Genomic DNA, 19,598 nt, shown 5'->3' with positions numbered 1-19,598 from the left:
AAATGCCAGTTTTCAAGGAGTTGGACTCTTTACCTTTGGAGATACTGGTGTTAAGTTTCTTGTTGACATATGTCCATCACTTTTTCGATAGGTCCCACTGGTCAGGTGAAATTAAGCCATAAGCCAGCACAGGCATAGCAAATATTTCTATAGCCACCGTACCTGTGTCTGCTTCACTCACTGATCATGGCTGTCTGGTGGCAACCTCAGAGTACTCAATCTTGTATTTGAGAGCCATTACCAATTGTTCACAATTGGCACTGGAGACAAAAACTTTTTGCCATTTCATGGCCAGAGGTTTTTTTAATCCTCATAACACTTTCTCTGCAGGTTGGATTTGATTTATGCCATTTTCCTCATTAGAAGCTTGGGTTTAATTGTGGATGCTTAGTAAATGTTCCTCATTAATTTAGGTCAATGGGCCGGGTGTGGTGGCTCACCCCTGTAATCCCAGCACTTTGGGAGGCTGAGGCGGGCAGATTGCCTGAGCTCAGGAGTTCACGACCAGCCTGGGTGTGGCGGCATGCACCTGTAGTCCCAGCTACTCAGGAGGCTGAGGCAGGAGAATTGCTTAAAGGGGAAGGGGGGTGCGGAGGTTGCAGTGAGCTAAGACCACGCCACTTCACTCCAGCCTGGGTGACAGAGTGAGACTCCATCTCAAAAAAAAAAATTTAGGTCAATGAATTGTACTTTTAAAAATAAGTGGTTTTATTATTAAGTCTTAGCCTATTCAGCAAACATGTTCTTATTTTTATTTCTTTTGTTCATATTTGTAGGCATAATATATATATATATTTTAAACTTTGAGATGGCATATCAATTGTTGAACTACTGTAAAATGTGAATGTGTTAGTATTTCATGGGGACATCCTGATTTTTTTGTTTTTTAGTTCTGCTCGTTTAGATGATGATGTAATGTATGGATTATTCTATTTCTAAAAATGTTACTTTAGCTATATGAGGTAATTGCATTTATGAAGAAGAGATCTGAGAACTATTCTTTATATTTTAAGGAAAAACTTTGTTGGTATATTACTAAATATGATACTTCTCTTTCACATGATTAAATATTTGCATATGCGTGGCTGGGTGCAGTGGCTCATACCTGTAATCCCAGCATTTTGGGAGGCCGAGGTGGGTGGATTACTTGAGGTCAGGAGTTTGAGACCAGCCTTGACAACATACTGAGACCCCAAAAAGTCGCCGTGGCGGGCATCTGTAATCCCAGCTGCTGGAAGGCTGAGGCAGAATGGCTTGAACCCAGGAGGTGGAGGTTGCAGTGAGCCAAGATTGAGCCACTACACTCCAGCCTGGGTGACAGAGCAAGACTCTGTCTTGAAAGAAAGAAAAAGAGACAGAGAAAAGAAAGAAAAAAGTTTTGCATGTTCTAGTATTTTGTCTGATGTTAACTGGGTCATTTAAGAAATTCTAGTATAATTTTAAAGTACCTGGGGCCAGGTACAAATAACTCACACTGTAACTCCTTTTTTTTCCCCTTTGTTTTTGAAACAGGGTCTTTCTCTGTTGCCTAGGCTGGAGTGCAGTGGCATGATCACTGCTCACTGCAGCCTCAAACTCCCAGGCTCAAGTGATCTTCCCACTTCAGCCTCCCGAGTAGCTGGAGACTACAGATATGCACCACCACACCTGGCTATTTTTGTATTTTTGTAGAGAGGGTTTTGTCATGTGTCCAGGATGGTCTTGAGCTCCCTGGCTTAGTGATCCCCCCCATGCCCGGCCCACACTGTAGTTCTTGAGTTGATATCTCATTGAACCTGTCAGTGGTGTACAGTTAAATTCTTGAAGAAAAGATAACCTTTAAAATTAATGATAATTGTGGTTCAAGCTCTTTTTATATTGCGGTGTACTGAACATGACTACATGACTGCATAACCTTTACTAATTCATCTCTCTTGTGTTTTAGATTCTTTCAGTGACCTGTATAGTTCCTATGTAATCTTTTACCTCCTGCTGCTGTCGGTGGTAATAATAATAATAAGTATTTTCAATGTGGAGTTCTATGCAGGTGAGTTTTCAAATGTTAACCTTCTTAGAAATATCCGAATTTATTTAACTAAGGGAAGACTTAGTACATTTTATATGTGAATGTGTTTTGTGTCTAAATTTTAAAAATGTATACAGAATCATGTGCTTTGAATGTTGTATCTTAACATTTATTTGGGTGCTAGTTTCTGTTTTTAAAATATATTTAGACTTTTTAGGACAAATATATGATTCTACTTACATGAGGTGTCTGGAGTACTCAAATTCATAGAGAAAGAAAGTAGAGGCCGGGCGCGGTGGCTCACGCCTGTAATCCCAGCACTTTGGGAGGCCGAGACGGGCGGATCACAAGGTCAGGAGATCGAGACCACGGTGAAACCCTGTCTCCACTAAAAATACAAAAAAAAAAATTAGCCGGGCGTGGTGGCGGGCGCCTGTAGTCCCAGCTACTCGGAGAGGCTGAGGCAGGAGAATGGCGTGAACCCGGGAGGCGGAGCTTGCAGTGAGCCGAGATTGCGCTACTGCACTCCAGCCTGGGCGACAGAGCGAGACTCTGTCTCAAAAAAAAAAAAAAAAAGAAAGTAGAATGCTAGTTACCAGGGGCTGGGAGAAGGGGAGTGGAGGATTGCTGTTTAATGGGTAGAGTTGTGGAAGATGGAAAAGTTTGGGAGCTGGATGGTGGTAATGGTTGTACAACAATATGAGTGTACTTATGCCACAGAACTGTGTACTTAAAAATGGTTCGAATGGTGAATTTTATTATTTTACCACAATAAAAAAATTTAGACCTTGTAATAGTTCATAGCTAGTATTAAAGCTGTGATTCGGCAGATACATTATGAAAAGAATTCCTTTATAGGGAAGACCAGGTGATTTCTACATTTTTTTTCAAATATAATAATCTATAATACTGTGATTAAAAAAAAAAAACTTATGTTTTGCCTTGGAGAATCACCTGCTGGATTCCAGAGCTTTTAATTTTTCTGTTTCTCTTCATACTCTTTCTGCCTTTTCAGATTCCTTGAGACTGCCCTTAAGATACAAGTTGTGGCAGATTCACATACGGAAAAAAAGATACAATAAGAAGCTTTTCCTGACACTTATTTTTTTACTATAACATCATTTTCCTTTTTTTTTTTTTTTTGAGACAGAGTCTCGCTCTGTCACCAGGCTAGAGTGCAATGGTGCGATCTCAGCTCACTGCAGCCTTTGCCTCCTGGGTTCAAGCGATTCTCCTGCCTCAGCCTCCTGAGTAGCTGGGATTACAGGCATGCGCCACCAGGCCCAGCTAATTTTTGTATTTTTAGAAGAGACGGGGTTTCACCATGTTAGCCAGGATGGTCTTCATCTCTTGACCTTGTGATCCGCCCTCCTCGGCCTCCCAAGTGCCGGGATTACAGGCGTGAGCCATTGCGCCCAGCCCATTTTCCTTTTTTTAATTAAAAAAAATTTTTTTAAATGTACGTGTTCAATATGTACTAACACATCTAAACCTTAAATTAGTTTATCATAATGTCATGTTTTAGATTTTACATTTCATTGATTACTTTATATGAATATTCTGTTTATTTATTTTATTAATATTATTTTTTGAGACGGACTCTTGCTCTGTCGCCCAGGCTGGAGTGCAGTGGCATGATTTTGGCTCACTGCAAGCTCCGCCTCCTGGGTTCACGCCATTCTCCCACCTCAGCCTCCCGAGTAGCTGGGACTACAGGCGCCCGCCACCACACCTGGCTAATTTTGTTTTTGTATTTTTAGTAGAGATGGGGTTTCACCGTGTTAGCCAGGATGGTCTCGATCTCTTGACCTCGTGATCGGCCTGCCTCGGCCTTCCAAAGTGCTGGGATTACAGGCATGAGCCACCATGCCTGGCCTATTTTTTTTTTTTTTTTAAGAGAAAACAGATGCAGTAGGATCATAGAATACTCAGACCGGGAGGATTTTTTTTTTTGAGACAGAGTTTTGCTCTTGTTGACTGGGCTGGAGTGCAATGGTGAGATCTCGGCTCATCGCAACCTCTGCCTCCTGGTTTCAAGCGATTCTCCTACCTCAGCCTCCCGAGTAGCTGGGATTACAGGCAGGCACCACCACACCTGGCTAATTTTTTCTATTTTTAGTAGAGACGGGATTTCTCCATGTTGGTCAGGCAGGTCTCAAACTCCTGACCTCAGGTGATCGGCCTGCCTTGGCCTTCCAAAGTGTTGGGATTACAAGCGTGAGCCACCATGCCTAGCCTGCATCATTTTCCTTTTTAGCTCTTCAGTACTTCCTTGTAAAATATGGCCTAACATTTCAAATTCTGACTCTGGATGTTACAATATGTATCCTTTTCCCTTGCTTGCTTTCTGTTTTTGGTCTCCAAGATGGAGTCTAGCTCTGTTGCCCAGGCTGGAGTGCAATGGCATGATCTCGGCTCACTGCAACCTCCACCTCCCAGGTTCAAGCAATTCTCCTGCCTCAGCCCCCCGCGTAGCTGGGATTACAGGCATATGCCACCATGCCTGGCTAATTTTTGTATTTTTTAGTAGACATGGGGTTTCACCATGTTGGTCAGACTGGTCTCGAACTCCCAACCTCAAGTGATCCGCTTGCCTCGGCCTCCCAAAGTGCTGTGGTTACAGGTGTGAGCCACTGGGCCCGGCCTCGCTTTCTTTTTTTTTTTTTTTGAGATGGAGTCTCGCTCTGTTGCCCAGGCTGGAGTACGGTGGTGTGGTCTCGGCTCGCTGTCACCTCCGCCTCCCAGGTTCAAGTGATTCTCCTGCTTCAACCTCCTGAGTAGCTGGGATTACAGTTGCCTGCCACCACGCTTGGCTATTTTTTTGTATTTTTAGTAGAGACGAGGTTTCACCATATTGGCCAGGCTGGTGTCAAACTCCTGACCTTGTGATCCGCCTGCCTTGGCCTCCCAAAGTACTGGGATTACAGGCATGAGCCACCGCTCCCAGTCTGCTTTCTTAATTCCTCACTATTGACTAGCAAGCTTTTTCCATGCAAGCCCTATTCGAAACTCCCTGGCTTACAGTCACACTTAAACAGAGTGTTCTTTCATATTCTCCCATGTGCCTGGGTCATCTTCTGTATGTAATATGTCAGTTGAGGGGTCCCCAGCCAGTCCTTCCTAAAGCCTGACAATTCACCTTGGCTCATTCCTTCAGTAACGATCCCTTATGCATTTACTGTTTGCCATGCATTGTGTGGGGAGAAAAGGGAAATGATACGGTCCCATCTTTCTCCAGAGATCGTGATTAATGGAGAGACAGTAAACATGAAGCATATTTGATTACAGTACATTGGATGGTAAGAGCTTATATAGGAGCACCACTTGCCCCAGCATGGGGGAACTTGAGGAGATGATCCTTAAACCAAGCCTTGCAGGATGAGTTGAATTAAGTAGACAAAGAAGGAAAATGAATTAAGTAGACAAAGAAGGAAAATGATATTCTAGAGAGAAGGTGTAGCATATAAAAAGGCTTAGTGACATGGGAGGGTTTGGTATATTTAAAGTGTTATAAGTTAGTTGCACAGTCAGTAGGACCTTGTGGGCATTTCTGGTGGGGAGGGAGAGGTAATAGGAGCCTCTTCCTCAAAGTGTAAAGCACCTGAAACTTGTCCCTTCGTACTTAATTTTCTACCTCCTGCCATCTCTTTACTTTGAGTATAGTAAGAGGAAAATACCTGCATAGATAGATCAGGGAACCCTAGGCTAGCTGTTTCCAAAGGTAAACATCCCTCATGTCCTACCCATACTTGCCTCCCTAGCTCATTTGCAGAAAATATTTTTGGATCGTCTGAAGGGTATTAAAAACCCCCATATGAGCATTTATTTTAGCATTTATGTTGTCAGTATTTATCTACTTTATGGTTTATTTTTCATAAGTGGATTATATATTGACAGTTTCAAATGCTGATGGCAGGAGCTCTTTTTAAAAAGTAGGCCAGGCATGGTGGCTCATGCCTGTAATCCCAACACATTGGGAGGCCGAAGCGGGTGGATCACCTGAGGTCAGGAGTTTGAGACCAGCCTGGCCAACATGGTGAAACCCCGTCTCTACTAAAAATACAAAAACTAGCTGGGCATGGTGGCAGGCGCCCATAATCCCAGCTACTTGGGAGGCTGAGGCAGGAGAATCACTTGAACCCAGGAGGCAGAGGTTGCAGTGAGCCAAGATTGCACCACTGCACTGTAGCCTGGGCAACAAGAGGAAACTCCATCTCAAAAATAAATAAAATAAAATAAATAAATAAATAAATAAATAAGTAAATAAAAAGTATTCAGGAGCTGAACCCAATCACTCTCCCACACTGCAAGACCATTATAGTAGTCCATATATGAAAAAAAAATCATTATTCTTTTATGGTGCTTAGGAGAATACTAGGATAGGCACTATTTGAACTATTAGGAAATTTTAATGAAAAATGTTGATCATGCTATCCTTAGGTTTCATCTCTAGATTCTTTGGATTTTTTTGTGTCTGTTTATTCATGCTTTCCTCAAATTTTTTTAACTTAGAATTTTTAACTTTAAATTTTTCTGTATTGTATTTTACGTTGACTGTGGGTTTCTCTCTGCCTTTGGAGCATTTGTGCAAGGATGAGAGGGGATAGTTTAGATCCTCTAACTGCATATGCTGTAGATGATAAAGCCACAGTAATGTGTTTCCTTTGCAGTTGTGCCTTCTATTCCTTGCTCCAGACTAGCTCTGATAGGGAAGATCATTCATCCTCAGCAACTCATGCACTCATTTATTCATGCTGCAATGGGAATGGTGATGGCCTGGTGTGCTGCAGTGATAACCCAGGGCCAGTACAGTTTTCTTGTGGTTCCCTGCACTGGTACTAACAGGTAATATTAAATATATATTTCTTTAGGAACCTTGTTTAATTACTAAGCCAAAGGTGACCTATATAGGTTAATCCTATGAGTATACTTTGCTTTCCAGACTTCTGCAAAAGGCGCTTTTTGCATATATGAAGTGTTTTTAGTATTTTATGTTTATTGATTTCAGCAATTAAAAAAACATTTATTATGTTCAAGGTGCTATGCGATTTATGAGAGATTCAAACAGACTATAAGCTCCTTGAGAGTTGAGAGCAATAGAGAAATTAAGACATGGATGCAGAGGGATGTAATAGGATGAAGAAAGTGAGATGTGCAGACAAAACCTGTGGAAGTTCAGAAAACGAGGGATCCACACATGTTCTTGGAAGAGGTAGCATTTGGTTGGAGTTTGAAGGAAGGGTAGTATGGAAAGAATGAAGAAAAATTGTTTAAAAATTATAACTGCCTTTTATAGAGTACATTTATAATTTTGAAACTCATATAGTTCTTGAACACATGGCATTGATACTAATTGCAAGTTGATATTCTGACTTTAAAAATTGAAAAAGATTACCGGGAGCCAGGAGTGGTGGCATGCGCCTGTAGTCCCACTGCTTGGCAGGCTGAGGCAGGAGGATCCCTTGAGCTCAGGAATTAGAGGCTGCAGTGCCCTATGATTATGCCTGTGAATAGCTCCTGCACTCCAGCCTGGGCAGCATAGTGAGACCTCGTTTTTGTTTTTGTTTTTTTTAAACAAAGATGATTGGAGTGATCTTAAGTTCTCTATTTTCTACTGACTTTAAAACAGTTTTACATTATTACTACTGAATACTTGATTTTCTTTTTGCCTCCAGCTACTATTATATAAGGCAGGTTGTTTTTTCCCCCGTAATATCATAAGCTTTCTTTGGTAAAAACTGTCCTGTTGATAAACATTAAATGATAAGAGATTGTGAGTACAGGACTACTATGAAAAAGGAAATTCCAACTGCTCACCGTGGGTGAGTCTTGAATTCCTTTTTGCACTTCTCTTCCTAATGGAGGTGGCAGTGAAGTTCCAGGGAGCAGAAGGCAGCAGTAAGCTACAAGTTGTTGAAGACATGATAATGCCTATTACAAATACATTTCCTGATGATTTCACAGTCAGAATCTTTAACAAAACTAATCTTCATCATTTTGTAACTCGGAGTTCAGATAACAGTTAACCTTGAGTCTTACCTCTCATGGAGTTAGATGGTGGGACAGGCCTACAACCTGTGTGCCTCTATTAAAAATTGAGTTCTACTGAATTATGATGTTGGCTCTATATACCCCCAGATATTTCATAGATGATAGAGATTCTCAAGAAACTCTCAAAGGAGTTTGAGAGCTTGTTGTTTACCAAATAGATCTTATGCTTATAATTAAAGCTATTGTAAAATGATAGGGTAGTGGCTTAAAGCAGTGTCCAGCAGGGGGAGCCTCTTAGATTTGGGAAGCATCAGGAGTTCCTCTTGAGCAGGAGTCCTTCAGGCAGTTCAAACAGATGGTAAGTCCCAAAGCCACCTGGGAGCTGCAGTCTTGTCTGTGGATACAACTCAGGTACAAGGAGGAAAAAAAATCAGTATCAGACATGTATGGGACTCTCTGCTTTAAAGGCCTTGTGCCCCACAAAATCCAGTAGTATCTCTTGTAGCAGTTTTATGGGCACTGGATCCCCACAGGGAATACTCAGTTTTAAAGAGATAACACAAACCCATTGTTACGGCATCTCTATCAGGTATATGTAACTTATTTACAGTTGCTCTCAGCCCAGACACTTGTAAGTAATACTGCTTATTATTATAGTAGATATTCTTAATCATATCAGATTTCCAGGGGAACAGAGGTAGAATTAATTAAAGATCAGAGTCTCATGATTCAGGAGAAAAGGTTTTGTTAATCTTGTTCACACTTACTGAAAACGAGCCATCTTGTTCGAGTTTGGGACATTTCTTAAGTCATTAAAGTAATTAAGCTTTGCCTTCAGTAAACATTGAGCCTAAAACAGTGATATATGTCCCTGACCGTTGAATTAATAACTTAATTTTTTCCCTTCAGCTTTGGTAGCCCTGCTGCACAAACCTGCTTAAATGAGTATCATCTTTTTTTCCTACTGGCTGGAGCATTTATGGGCTATAGCTATAGCCTCCTGTATTTTGTTAACAACATGAACTATCTTCCATTTCCCATCATACAGGTAAGATCATTTGAGCATTACTTTATGTCAAAATTTGGCTGAGGTAAAATTGCCTTGGTGCATATGTATATAACTGGATTTATCTGATTCATTCAAGATTTGGTAACCAAAACTTAGATCTGAAATCCTCAAAATGCCGTTTAGCGAGAAGAGATTTGTCTTCCTGAGACTTCAGCATATTTTTGAGAGTTGTAGCTACCTTTTCCTGTTGCCACATTCAGAATACCTCTTTGCTACACTGTTTCCCTCCCTGCTAGGTAGTGGCACTTGCTGTGACCCAGCAGGGTTTGGGGAAGATGATGATGACATTCATGCAAAGTACTCTGTGTAGCTTCTTCTTTTTTTTTTTGGAGACAGAGTCTCGCTTCTTCACCCAGGCTGGAGTGCAGTGGCGCAATCTCAGCTCACTGCAACCTCCGCCTCCTGGGTTCAAGCAATTCTCCTGCCTCAGCCTCCACATGCCATCACGCCCGGTTAATTTTTGGTAGAGACGGGGTTTCACCATATTGGCCAGGGTGGTCTTGAACTCCTGACCTCAAGTAATCCACCCACCTCGGCCTCCCAAAGTGCTGGGATTACAGGCATGAGCTACCACGCCCAGCCGCTGCTTTTTTTTTTTTTTTTTTGAGACAGAGTCTCACTCTGTCACCCAGGCTGGAGTGCAGTGGTGTGATCATGGTTCACTGCAACATATACCTGCTGGCTCAAGCAATCCTCCCACCTCAGCCTGCCCGAGTATCTGGGACTACAGGTGTGCACCACTGTGCCTGGCTAATTTTTGTATTTTTTGTAGAGATGGGGTTTCTCCATGTTGCCCAGGCTGGTCTTGAGCTCCTGGGATCAAGCTATCTGCCTGCGTTGATCTCCCGAAGTGCTGGGATTACAGGTGTGAGCCATTGTGGCTGGCCTGCTGGCTTCTTTTTGAACTTAAGAACCTTTATTTTGGGGATGTGCAATTAATTTTAGAATATATCACTTACTGTCTCCTATCATTTTCAGAACAAGGCAAAGTTTGTATAAATAAAACAGTTTCAGTTGGTTTGAGTGGTAGAGTATAAAATACCTTTCAGTTAGGTCTTAAAAATGTAATCTGGTAGGAGTCCTTCCTGGAACTGAACCTGGGAGGCGGAGGTAGCAGTGAGCTGAGATGGCACCACTTCACTCCTTCACTCAAGTCTGGCAGAGCGAGACTCTAATCTCCAAAAAAAAAAAAGAGAAGTTCATCTTTTATTTTTTCTTTTTCCTTAGATTCCTTCTAATCATTTATCTTGTTTTCCATTGGTGTTTTAGGGGCAGAGACTGAGAAGGAGAGCGAGGCAGACAACCTTTGTTTCAGAAAACGTGTAGTTTTTTCAAGAAAAGACATTTGATTTTTTTTCTTACTTGATTCCTTTCGCTTAGGTCAAGCTTGTCCAACCTGTGGCCCAACACAAATTCATAAACTTTCTTTAAACATTTCGATATTTTTTTTGTGACTTTTTTTTTCTTTTTCTTTTTCTTTTTCTTTTTCTTTTTTTTTTTTTTTTTTGAGACAGTCTTACTCTGTTGCCCAGGCTGGAGTGCAGTGGCTCAGTCTTGGCTCACTGCAACCTCCGCCTCCTGGGTTCAAGTGATTCTCCTGCCTCAGCCTCCCGAGTAGCTGGGATTACAGGCATGTGCCACCATACCTGGCTAATTTTTGTATTTCTAGTAGAGACGGGGTTTTGCCACATTGACCAGGCTGGTTACCAACCCCTGACCTCAAGTGACACGCCTGCCTCAGCCTCCCGAAGTGCTAGGATTACAGGTGTGAGCCACCACACCCAGCCCTTTTTCTTTTCTTTCCTTTTTTTTTTTTTTAAGCTCATCAGCCATCGTTAGTGTATTTTATGTGTTGCCCAAGACAATTCTTCTTCTATCAGTGTGGCCCAGGGAAGCCAAAAGATAAGGCACCCCTATCTTAGATCATTAGAATTTTCAGGTTCCCACTAAGGTACTATTTAGCTGGTTCAGCTTTCTTATCTTTCACATAATTAGAGAGGAAGCATGACTTACTGAGGGTTGTACAGAAAGAGGGAGCACTAGAACTCACAATTCTTGATTCCTAGGCTACTATCTTCACTGCCTCCCATTTTTCTGCAAACAGGATTTTTAAAAATTTAGTGCAAAGGCAGTATGCATTATCTTTAAGATTGGAGGCTCTGAAGCAAGCCTGCCTGGATTGATAGCTCAGATTTTCCTTTTGCTGGTTGATAACATTGGTTGTTATTTAATCTTTCTGTGCCTTGTTTTCTTCATCTCTAAGATGAGGGTAGTAGTAAAAACTCCCTTATAGGGTTCTTATGAGGTTTAAATGAATTCAAATGTGTAAAGTGCTTAGGACAGTACCTGGTACATGGTAAGCAACAAAAAAATGTTAGCTGCTGTTGTTACTGTGTTTCTTGTACTTTCTTCATTTCCATAGTGCTTAGTACCAAGTATGGATTGATATGGTTAATTTTCTTATTTCTGATTTTGTGTCAGTGAGATGTTGAATAATATAAATATTAATTTTTTTAACATCTGAAATAGTTGATGTTTTTGCTTCCGCAATACCCTTTGTCTTCTTGTACAATAATTTTGTTTTCTCTGTAGACTGTTACAGTTAAGTGCTTGCTTTAAGATGATGTTGAGTGTATCATTTGATTTGGATGTGTCATTTGATTCTGGTTTTTTTTCCCCACAGCAATACAAGTTCTTGCGTTTTAGGAGATCTCTGCTCTTACTAGTTAAACACAGTTGTGTGGAATCACTGTTCCTGGTTAGAAATTTCTGCATTTTATATTATTTTCTTGGTAAGAATTGCTGCTTTTTGATACAGTGATATATTATCTCATAGCCCAGAAAATGTCAGTTACAAAGTCATTCTTGTGTTTTTGTGTTTTCTACAGTTATAGGTATGTAATTAGCCCAACTGATTCATTGTTTAAATTGTCAAAGAGAATGTGTTTAGGAAAATATTGTTGAAGAAAATGTGACATATGCCTTTAATGAAATATTATGTAGCCTTTAAAAAGAAGGAAATCTTGTTATGTACTACAGCTTGAATAAACCTTGAGGACATTATGCTAAGTGAAATAAGCCAGTCACAAAAAGACAAATACTGTATGATTCCACTTATATGAGGTATCTAAAATAGTCAAACTCTTAGAAAACAGAATGGTGGTTGTCGGGCTGGAGAGTTGGGAAGGGGTGGAGTTGTTCAGTGGGTATAGAGTTTCAGTTTTGCAAAATGAAAAGTTCTAGAAATCTGTTGCACAAAAATGTGCATATAGTTAACACTACTGTATTGAACACTTAAAGATGGCTAAGATGGTAAATTTTTTTTTTTTTGACGCTCTGTCACCCAGGGTGGGGTGTAATGGCGCGATCTTGGCTCACTGCAACCGCCTCTTGGGTTCAAGTGATTCTCCTGCCTCAGCCTCCCAAGTATCTGGGACCACTACCAGGCGTGCACCGCCATACCCAGCTATTTTTTGTATTTTTAGTAGAGATGGGGTTTCACCATGTTGGTCAGACTGGTCTTGAACTCTTGACCTCTGGTGATCCGCCCACCTCAGCCTCCCAAAGTGCTAGTATTACAGGCATGAGCCACCACGCTCAGCCTAAGATGGTAAATTTTATGTATATGCTTTTTACCACAATTAAAAACAAATGCATTCTTTTTTTAAGAAAGAAAAAATACTGTGCATCATTTGGTCATTACTCTATCTAGAAATGACATACTCCTTTTTAGAATTTGTAACTTGATACTAATACAATGTAAATATTTTGTTGGTAGGGGAAACTTGTGGAATTTATTAACATGAATATTAAGCACAAAAATGTAGTTTATTATTTAGTATCATGAATAGTGCAAGGTGAAAACATTAATCTTGTTAGCAACATGTAATAGTTTCAACAAAATCCTACCTTCAGAAATACTATTTTCAGATTATAACTTTTTCTGATCCTGTATTTTCTATGGATATATATTTTATAAAATTCTTCTCACTGTGTATAGGCCATCCTGTTTATTTTTTTCACTTGTAGTTTATATAGTCCATTTCTACATAGCTCTTATAATTGTCATTCTACTGTAAATCGCTGTAATTTTTTTATTATTTCTTCTTTCTCTTTCTTTCTATAAGTTATTGGGGTACAGGTGGTATTTGGTTACAGGAGTAGATTCTTTAGTGGTAATTTGTGAGATTTAGGTGCACCCATCACCCAAGCAGTATACACTGCACCTTATTTGTAGTCTTTTATCCCTCATCCCCCTCTCACTCTTCCTTGCAAGTCCCCAAAGTCCATTGTATTACTCTTATGCCTTTGCATCCTCAGTTTAGCTCCCACATATCAGTGAGAACATACAATGTTTGGTTTTCCATTCCTGAGTTACTTCACTTAGGATAATAGTCTCCAGTCTCATCCAGGTCACTGCAAATGCTGCTAATTCATTCCTTTTTATGTGCATAGTATTCCATCATATATATATATACAGTTTCTTTATTCACTCATTGATTGATGGGCATTTGGGTTGGTTCCAGGATTTTGCTATTGTGAATTGTGCCGCTATAAATATGTGTGTGTAAGTATCCTTTTTGAATAATGACTTCTTTTCCTCTGAGTAGATACACAGTAGTGGGATTGCTGGATCAAATGGTAGTTCTACTTTTAGTTCTTTAAGGAATCTCCACTCTGTTTTCCATAGTGGCTGTACTAGTTTACATTCCCACCAGCAATGTAGAAGTGTTCCTTGTTCACCACATCCACGCCAACATCTACTGTTTTTTGGTTTTTTGATTATGGCCGTTCTTGGGGGAGTGAGGTGGGATCGCATTGTGGTTTTGATTTGCATTCCCCTGATCATTAGTGATATTGAACATTTTTTCACATGTCATTTGCCATTTGTCATTTCATATGTCATTGACTATTTGTATATCTTCTGTCTATTCATGTCCTTAGCCCACTTTTTGATGGGATTGTTTGTTTTTTATCTTACTGATTTGTTTGAGTTTGTTGTAGATTCTGGATATTAGTCCTTTGTCACATGTATAGATTGTGAAGATTTTCTCCCACTCTGTGGGTTGTCTGCTTACTTTGCTGACTGTTTTTTTTTTTTTCCCATGCAAAAGCTCTTTAATTTAATTAGGTCCCAGCTATTTATCGTTGTTTTTATTGCATTTGCTTTTGGGCTCTTGGTCATGAAATCCTTGCCTAAGCCAATGTCTAGAAGGGTTTTTTTCAACATTATCTTCTAGAATTTTTATAGTTTTGGGTCTTAGGTTTAAGTCCTTAATCCATCTTGAGTTGATTTTTGTATAAGGTGAGATGAGGATCCAGTTTCGTTCTTCTACATATGGCTAGCCAATTATCCCAGCACCATGTGTTGAAAAGGGTGTCCTTTCCCCACTTTGTGTTTTTGTTTGCTTTGTCGAAGATCAGTTGGCTGTAAGTATTTGGATTTATTTCTGGGTTCTCTATTCTGTTCCATTGGTCTATGTGCCTATTTTCATACCAGTACCACTCTCTTGTTTTGGTGACTATGGCCTTATAGTATAGTTTGAAATCAGGTAGTGTGATGCCTCCAGATTCGTTGTTTTTGCCTAGTCTTGCTTTGGCTATGTGGGCTTTTTTTTGGTCATATGAATTTAAGATTGTTTTTTCTAATTCTGTGAAGAATGATGGTGGTATTCTGATGGGGATTGTGTTGAATTTGTAGATTGCTTTTGGCAGTATGGTCGTTTTCATAATATTGATTACCCATCCATGAGCATGGGATTTGTTTCCATTTGTTTGTGTTGTCTGATTTCTTTCAGCAGTGTTTTGTAGTTTTCCTTGTAGAGATCTTTCGACTCCTTGGTTAGGTATACTCTTAAGTATTTTTTTTTTTTTTTTTGCAGCTATTCTAAAAGGATTTGAGTTCTTGATTTGATTCTCCACTTGGTCACTGTTGGTGTATAGAAGAGCTACTGATTTGTGTGCATTAATCTTGTAGCTGGAAACTTTGCTGAATTCTTTTATCAGTTCTAGGAACTTTCTGGAGGAGCCCTTACAGTTTTTAAGATAAACGATCATGTCATCAGCAAACAATGACAGTTTGACTTCCTCTTTACTGATTTGGATGTCTTTAAATTCTTTCTCTTGTCTCATTGCTCTGGCTAGGACTTCCAGTACTATGCTGAAGAGGTGTGGTGAGAGTGGGCATTCTTGTCTGTTCCAGTTCTCAGAGGGAATGCTTTCAGCTCTTCCCCATTCAGTATTATGTTGGCTGTGGGTTTGTCATAGATGGCTTTTATTACATTAAGGTATGGCCCTTGTATGCCAGTGTTGCTGAGAATTTTAATCATAAAGGAATGCTGGATTTTGTCAGATGTTTTTTCTGCATCTATTGAGATGATCATGTGATTTTTGTTTTTAATTCTGTTTATGTGGTGTATCACATTTATTGACTTGTGTATGTTAAACCATCCCTGCATCCCTGGCATGAGACCCACTTGATCATGGTGGATTATCTTTTTGATATGTTGTTGGATTGAGTTAGCTAGTATTTTGTTAAGGATTTTAGCATCAATATTCATCAAGGATATCAGTCTGTAGTTTTTCTTTTTTGGTTATGTCCCTTCTGGTTTTGGTATTAGGGTGATGCTGGCCTCATAAAATGAATTAGAGAGGGTTCCTTCTTTATCTTGTGGAATAGTGTCAAAAGGATTGGTACCAATTCTTCTTTGAATATCTGATAGAATTCTGCTCTGAATCCATCTGGTCCTGGACTTTTTTTTGTTGGTAATTTAAAATTACCATTTCAGTCTCACTGCTTGTTATTGGTCTGTTCAGGGTATCTGATTCTTCCTGATTTAAGTAGGAAGGTTGTATTTTTCCAGGAATTTATCCATCTCTTCTAGGTTTGCTAGTTTATGTGCATAAAGGTGTTGTTCATAGTAGTTGTGAATGATCTTTTGTATTTCAGTGGTGTCAGTTGTAATATCTCCTGTTTTGTTTCTTAGTGAGGTTATTTGGATTTTCTCTCTTCTTTTTTTGGTTAATCTTGCTAATGGTCTATCAGTTTTATTTATCTTTTCAAAGAACCAGCTTTTTGTTTCATTTATCTTTTGTATTTTTGTTATTGTTGTTGTTTCAAATTCATTTAGTTCTGCTCTGATCTCAGTTATTTCCTTTTTTCTGCTGGGTTTGGGTTTGATTTGTTGTTTCTCTAGTTCCTTGAGGTGTGACCTTAAATGTCAGTTTGTGCTCTTTCAGTCTTTTTGATGTAGGTGCTTAGGGCTATGAAGTTTCCTCTTAGCACCACCTTTGCTGTATCCCAGAGGTTTTGGTAGGTTGTGTCATTATTGTCATTCAGTTAGAAAAATTTTTTAATTTCCATCTTGATTTCGTTTTTGACCCAGTGCTCATTCAGGAGCAGATTATTTAATTGCCATGTATTTGCATGGTTCTGAAGGTTCCTTTTGGAGTTGATTTCCAGTTTTATTCCACTGTGATCTGAGAGAGTGCTTGATATAATTTCAGTTTTCTTAAATTTACTGAGGTTTGTTTTATGGCCTATCATATGGTCTGTCTTGGAGAAAGTTCCATGTGCTGTTGAATAGAATGTGTATTCTGCGGCTGTTGGATGAAATGTTCTGTTAAGTCCATTTGTTCCAGGTATAGTTTAAATCCATTGTTTCTTTGTTGACTTTCTGTTCTCATAACCTGTCTAGTGTTGTCAGTGGAGTATTGAAGTCCCCCGCTATTACTGTGTTGCTATCCATCTCATTTCTTAGGTCTGTTAGTAATTGTTTTATAAATTTGGGAGCTCCAGTGTTAGGTGCATATATGTTTAGGATTGTGATATTTTCCTGTTGGATGAGACCTTTTAACATTATATAATGTCCTTCTTTGTCTCCTTTAACTGCTGTTGCTTTAAAATTTGTTTTGTCTGATACAAGAATAGCTACCCCTGCTTGCTTTTAGTGTCCATTTGCATGAAATGCCTTTTTCCACCCCTATAAGTTTATTGGGTCCTTGTGTGTTAGATGAGTCTCCTGAAGGCAGCAGATGGTTGCTTGGTGAGTTCTTATCCATTCTGCGGTTCTGTATCTTTTAAGTGGAGGATTTAGGCCATTTACATTCAATGTTAGTATTGAAATATTAAGTACCATCGAATTCACCATGCTTTTTGTTGCCTGTGTACTTTGTTTTTTTGCTTTTTGTTTTTGCTTTTCAACATATATTTTTGTTTTATAGGTCCTGTTTGATTTATGCTTTAAAGAGGTTCTGTTTTGATGTGTTTCCAGGATTTGTTTCAAGATTTAGAGCTCCTTTTAGCAGTTCTTGTAATGGTGGCTTGGTAATGGCGAATTCTCTCAGCATTTATTTGTCTGAAAAAGACTATGTTTTCTTCATATATGATGCTTAGTTTTGCTGGATACAAAATTCTTGGCTGATAATTGTTTTGTTGGAGGAGGCTGAAGATAGGGCCCCAATCCCTTCTAGCTTGTTGAGTTTCTGCCAATAAATCTGCTGTTAATCTGATAGGTTTTCCTTTATAGGTTACCTGGTGCTTCTGTCTCACAGTTCTTAAAGATTTTTTCCTTCGTCTTAACTTTGGAAAAGTTAAGATAACCTGATGACAATGTGCCTAGGCAAAGATCTTTTTGTGATGAATTTTTTAGGTGTTCTTTGTTGCTTCTTGTATTTGGATGTCTAGGTCTAGCAAGGCCAGGGAAGTTTTCCTTGATTATTCCCCCGAATATATTTTCCAAGCTTTTAGAATTCTCTTCTTCCTTAGGAACACAGATTATTCTTAAGTTTGGTCATTTAACATAATCCCAGACTTCTTGGAGACCTTGTCTATATTCTCCTATTGTTTTTTTCTTTGTCTTTGTTGGATTGGGTTAATTTGAAGACCTTGTCTTCAAGCTCTGAATTTCTTTCTACTTGTTCAGTTCTATTGCTGAGACTTTCCAGAGCATTTCGCATTTCTAAAAGTGTGTCCAAAGTTTCCTGAATTTTTGATTGTTTTTTCTTTAAGCTGTCTATTTCTATGAGTATTTCTCCTTTTACTTCTTGTATCATTTTTTTGGATTTCCTTGCATTGGGCTTCGCCTTTCTGTGGTCCCTCCCTGATTAGCCTAATAACTAACCTCCTGAATTTTTTTTCAGGTTAAGTCAGGGATTTCTTCTTGGTTTGGGTCCATTACTGGTGAACTAGTGTGATTTTTTTGGGGGTGTTGAAGAGCCTTGTTTAGTCATATTACCAGGATTGGTTTTCTGGTTCCTTCTAATTTGGGTAGGCTCTGTCAGAGGGAAGGTCTAGGGCTGAAGGCTGTTGTTCATATTCTTTTGTCCCACGAGGTGTTCCTTTGATGCAGTACTCTCCGCCTTTTCCTATGGATGTGGCTTCCTGTGAGTTGAACTGCAGTGATTTTTGTTTCTCTTCTGGGTCTAGCCACCCAGCGAGTCTACCTGTCTCTGGGCTGATACTGGGGGTTGTCTGCACAGAGTCCTGTGATGTGAACTGTTTCTAGGTCTCTCGGCCATGGATACCAGCGCCTGTTCCAGTGGAGGTGGTGCGGGGGTGCAGTGGACTCCATGAGGGTTCTTAGCTTTGGTGGTTTAATGCTCTACTTTTGTGCTGGTTGGGCCTCCTGCCAGGAGGTGGCACTTTCCAGAAAACCTCAGCTGTAGTAGTGTGGAGAGGGACTGGCAGTGGGGTGGGGCCCTAGAACTCCCAAGATTGAATGTCCTTTGTATTCTGGTAGGGAAGGACCATCAGGTAGGGGTGGGGCTAGGGCAGTCTGAGCTCAGACTACTCTCCTTGGTCGGGTTTTGCAGCGGCTGCTGTGGGAGATGAGGGTTAGATTCCCAGGTCTCTGGAGTTGTGTGCCTAGGAGGATTATGACTGCCTCTGCTGAGTCATGCAGGCTGTCAGGGAAGTGGGGGAAAGCTGGCAGTCACAGGCCTCACCCAGGTCCCAGGCAAACCAAAGGGCCAGTCTCACTCCCACCGCCCTGCAACGGCCCTGAGTCTGTTTCCAGGTGGAGGGCCAGATGGGCTTGAAAACTTGCCTTGGGCTACCCGCCTCCCAGCTGGAAGAGAAAAGAGCTTGGTTCTTGCCTCGCCTATGGAGTCTGCACATTAGATTTGCCCTCTCCCCCAAGTTCTGGCCAGGAGGCTTCTTGCCCTGTTCAAATTGTTACAAAGTTCAGCTGGAGATTTCCTTCTCCCTGTGGAGTTTTACCCCCTGCTCCTCTGATCACTCTTCCGATGGATCCCTGTGGTACCAGGCAGGAGTGGCCTGCTAGGGAACGCAGCGAGCTCCCAGGGCCTTTCTGCTGCTTCCTCTACCCCTGTATTTCGCTTGACCCTCTAGATTGGTTCAGTTCCAGGTAAGGTCAGAAACTTCTCCCGCAAACAGACCTTCAGCTTCTCCAGTGGGGGTGTGTGTTCAGGAGAGGAGGGTCTTCCTTTTCCACTTCCACAGTTGGGGCACTCACAGTATTTGGGGTGTCTCCCGGGTCCTCAGGAGCAGTCTGCTTCCTTCAGAGGGTCTGT

At 40.4% G+C, this 19,598-nt stretch overlaps 1 protein-coding gene across 1 annotated transcript in view; it reads left to right on the top strand.

Annotated features, from left to right (window-relative positions):
- Positions 1-19,598, top strand: part of NDC1 (NDC1 transmembrane nucleoporin) — a 66,359-nt gene that overhangs the window by 3,902 nt on the left and 42,859 nt on the right. The window contains exons 3-6 of the mRNA XM_032136683.2: positions 1,925-2,026; positions 6,676-6,850; positions 8,906-9,044; positions 11,749-11,857. Of these exons, the coding sequence (XP_031992574.1) occupies positions 1,925-2,026; positions 6,676-6,850; positions 8,906-9,044; positions 11,749-11,857 (525 nt within the window). The remainder of the gene's footprint in view (positions 1-1,924; positions 2,027-6,675; positions 6,851-8,905; positions 9,045-11,748; positions 11,858-19,598) is intronic.

This window comes from Hylobates moloch, unplaced genomic scaffold (assembly GCF_009828535.3).
Source record: "Hylobates moloch isolate HMO894 unplaced genomic scaffold, HMol_V3 SCAFFOLD_18, whole genome shotgun sequence".
Taxonomy (NCBI): domain Eukaryota; kingdom Metazoa; phylum Chordata; class Mammalia; order Primates; family Hylobatidae; genus Hylobates; species Hylobates moloch.
This window is presented reverse-complemented; position numbering and strand designations above follow the sequence as displayed.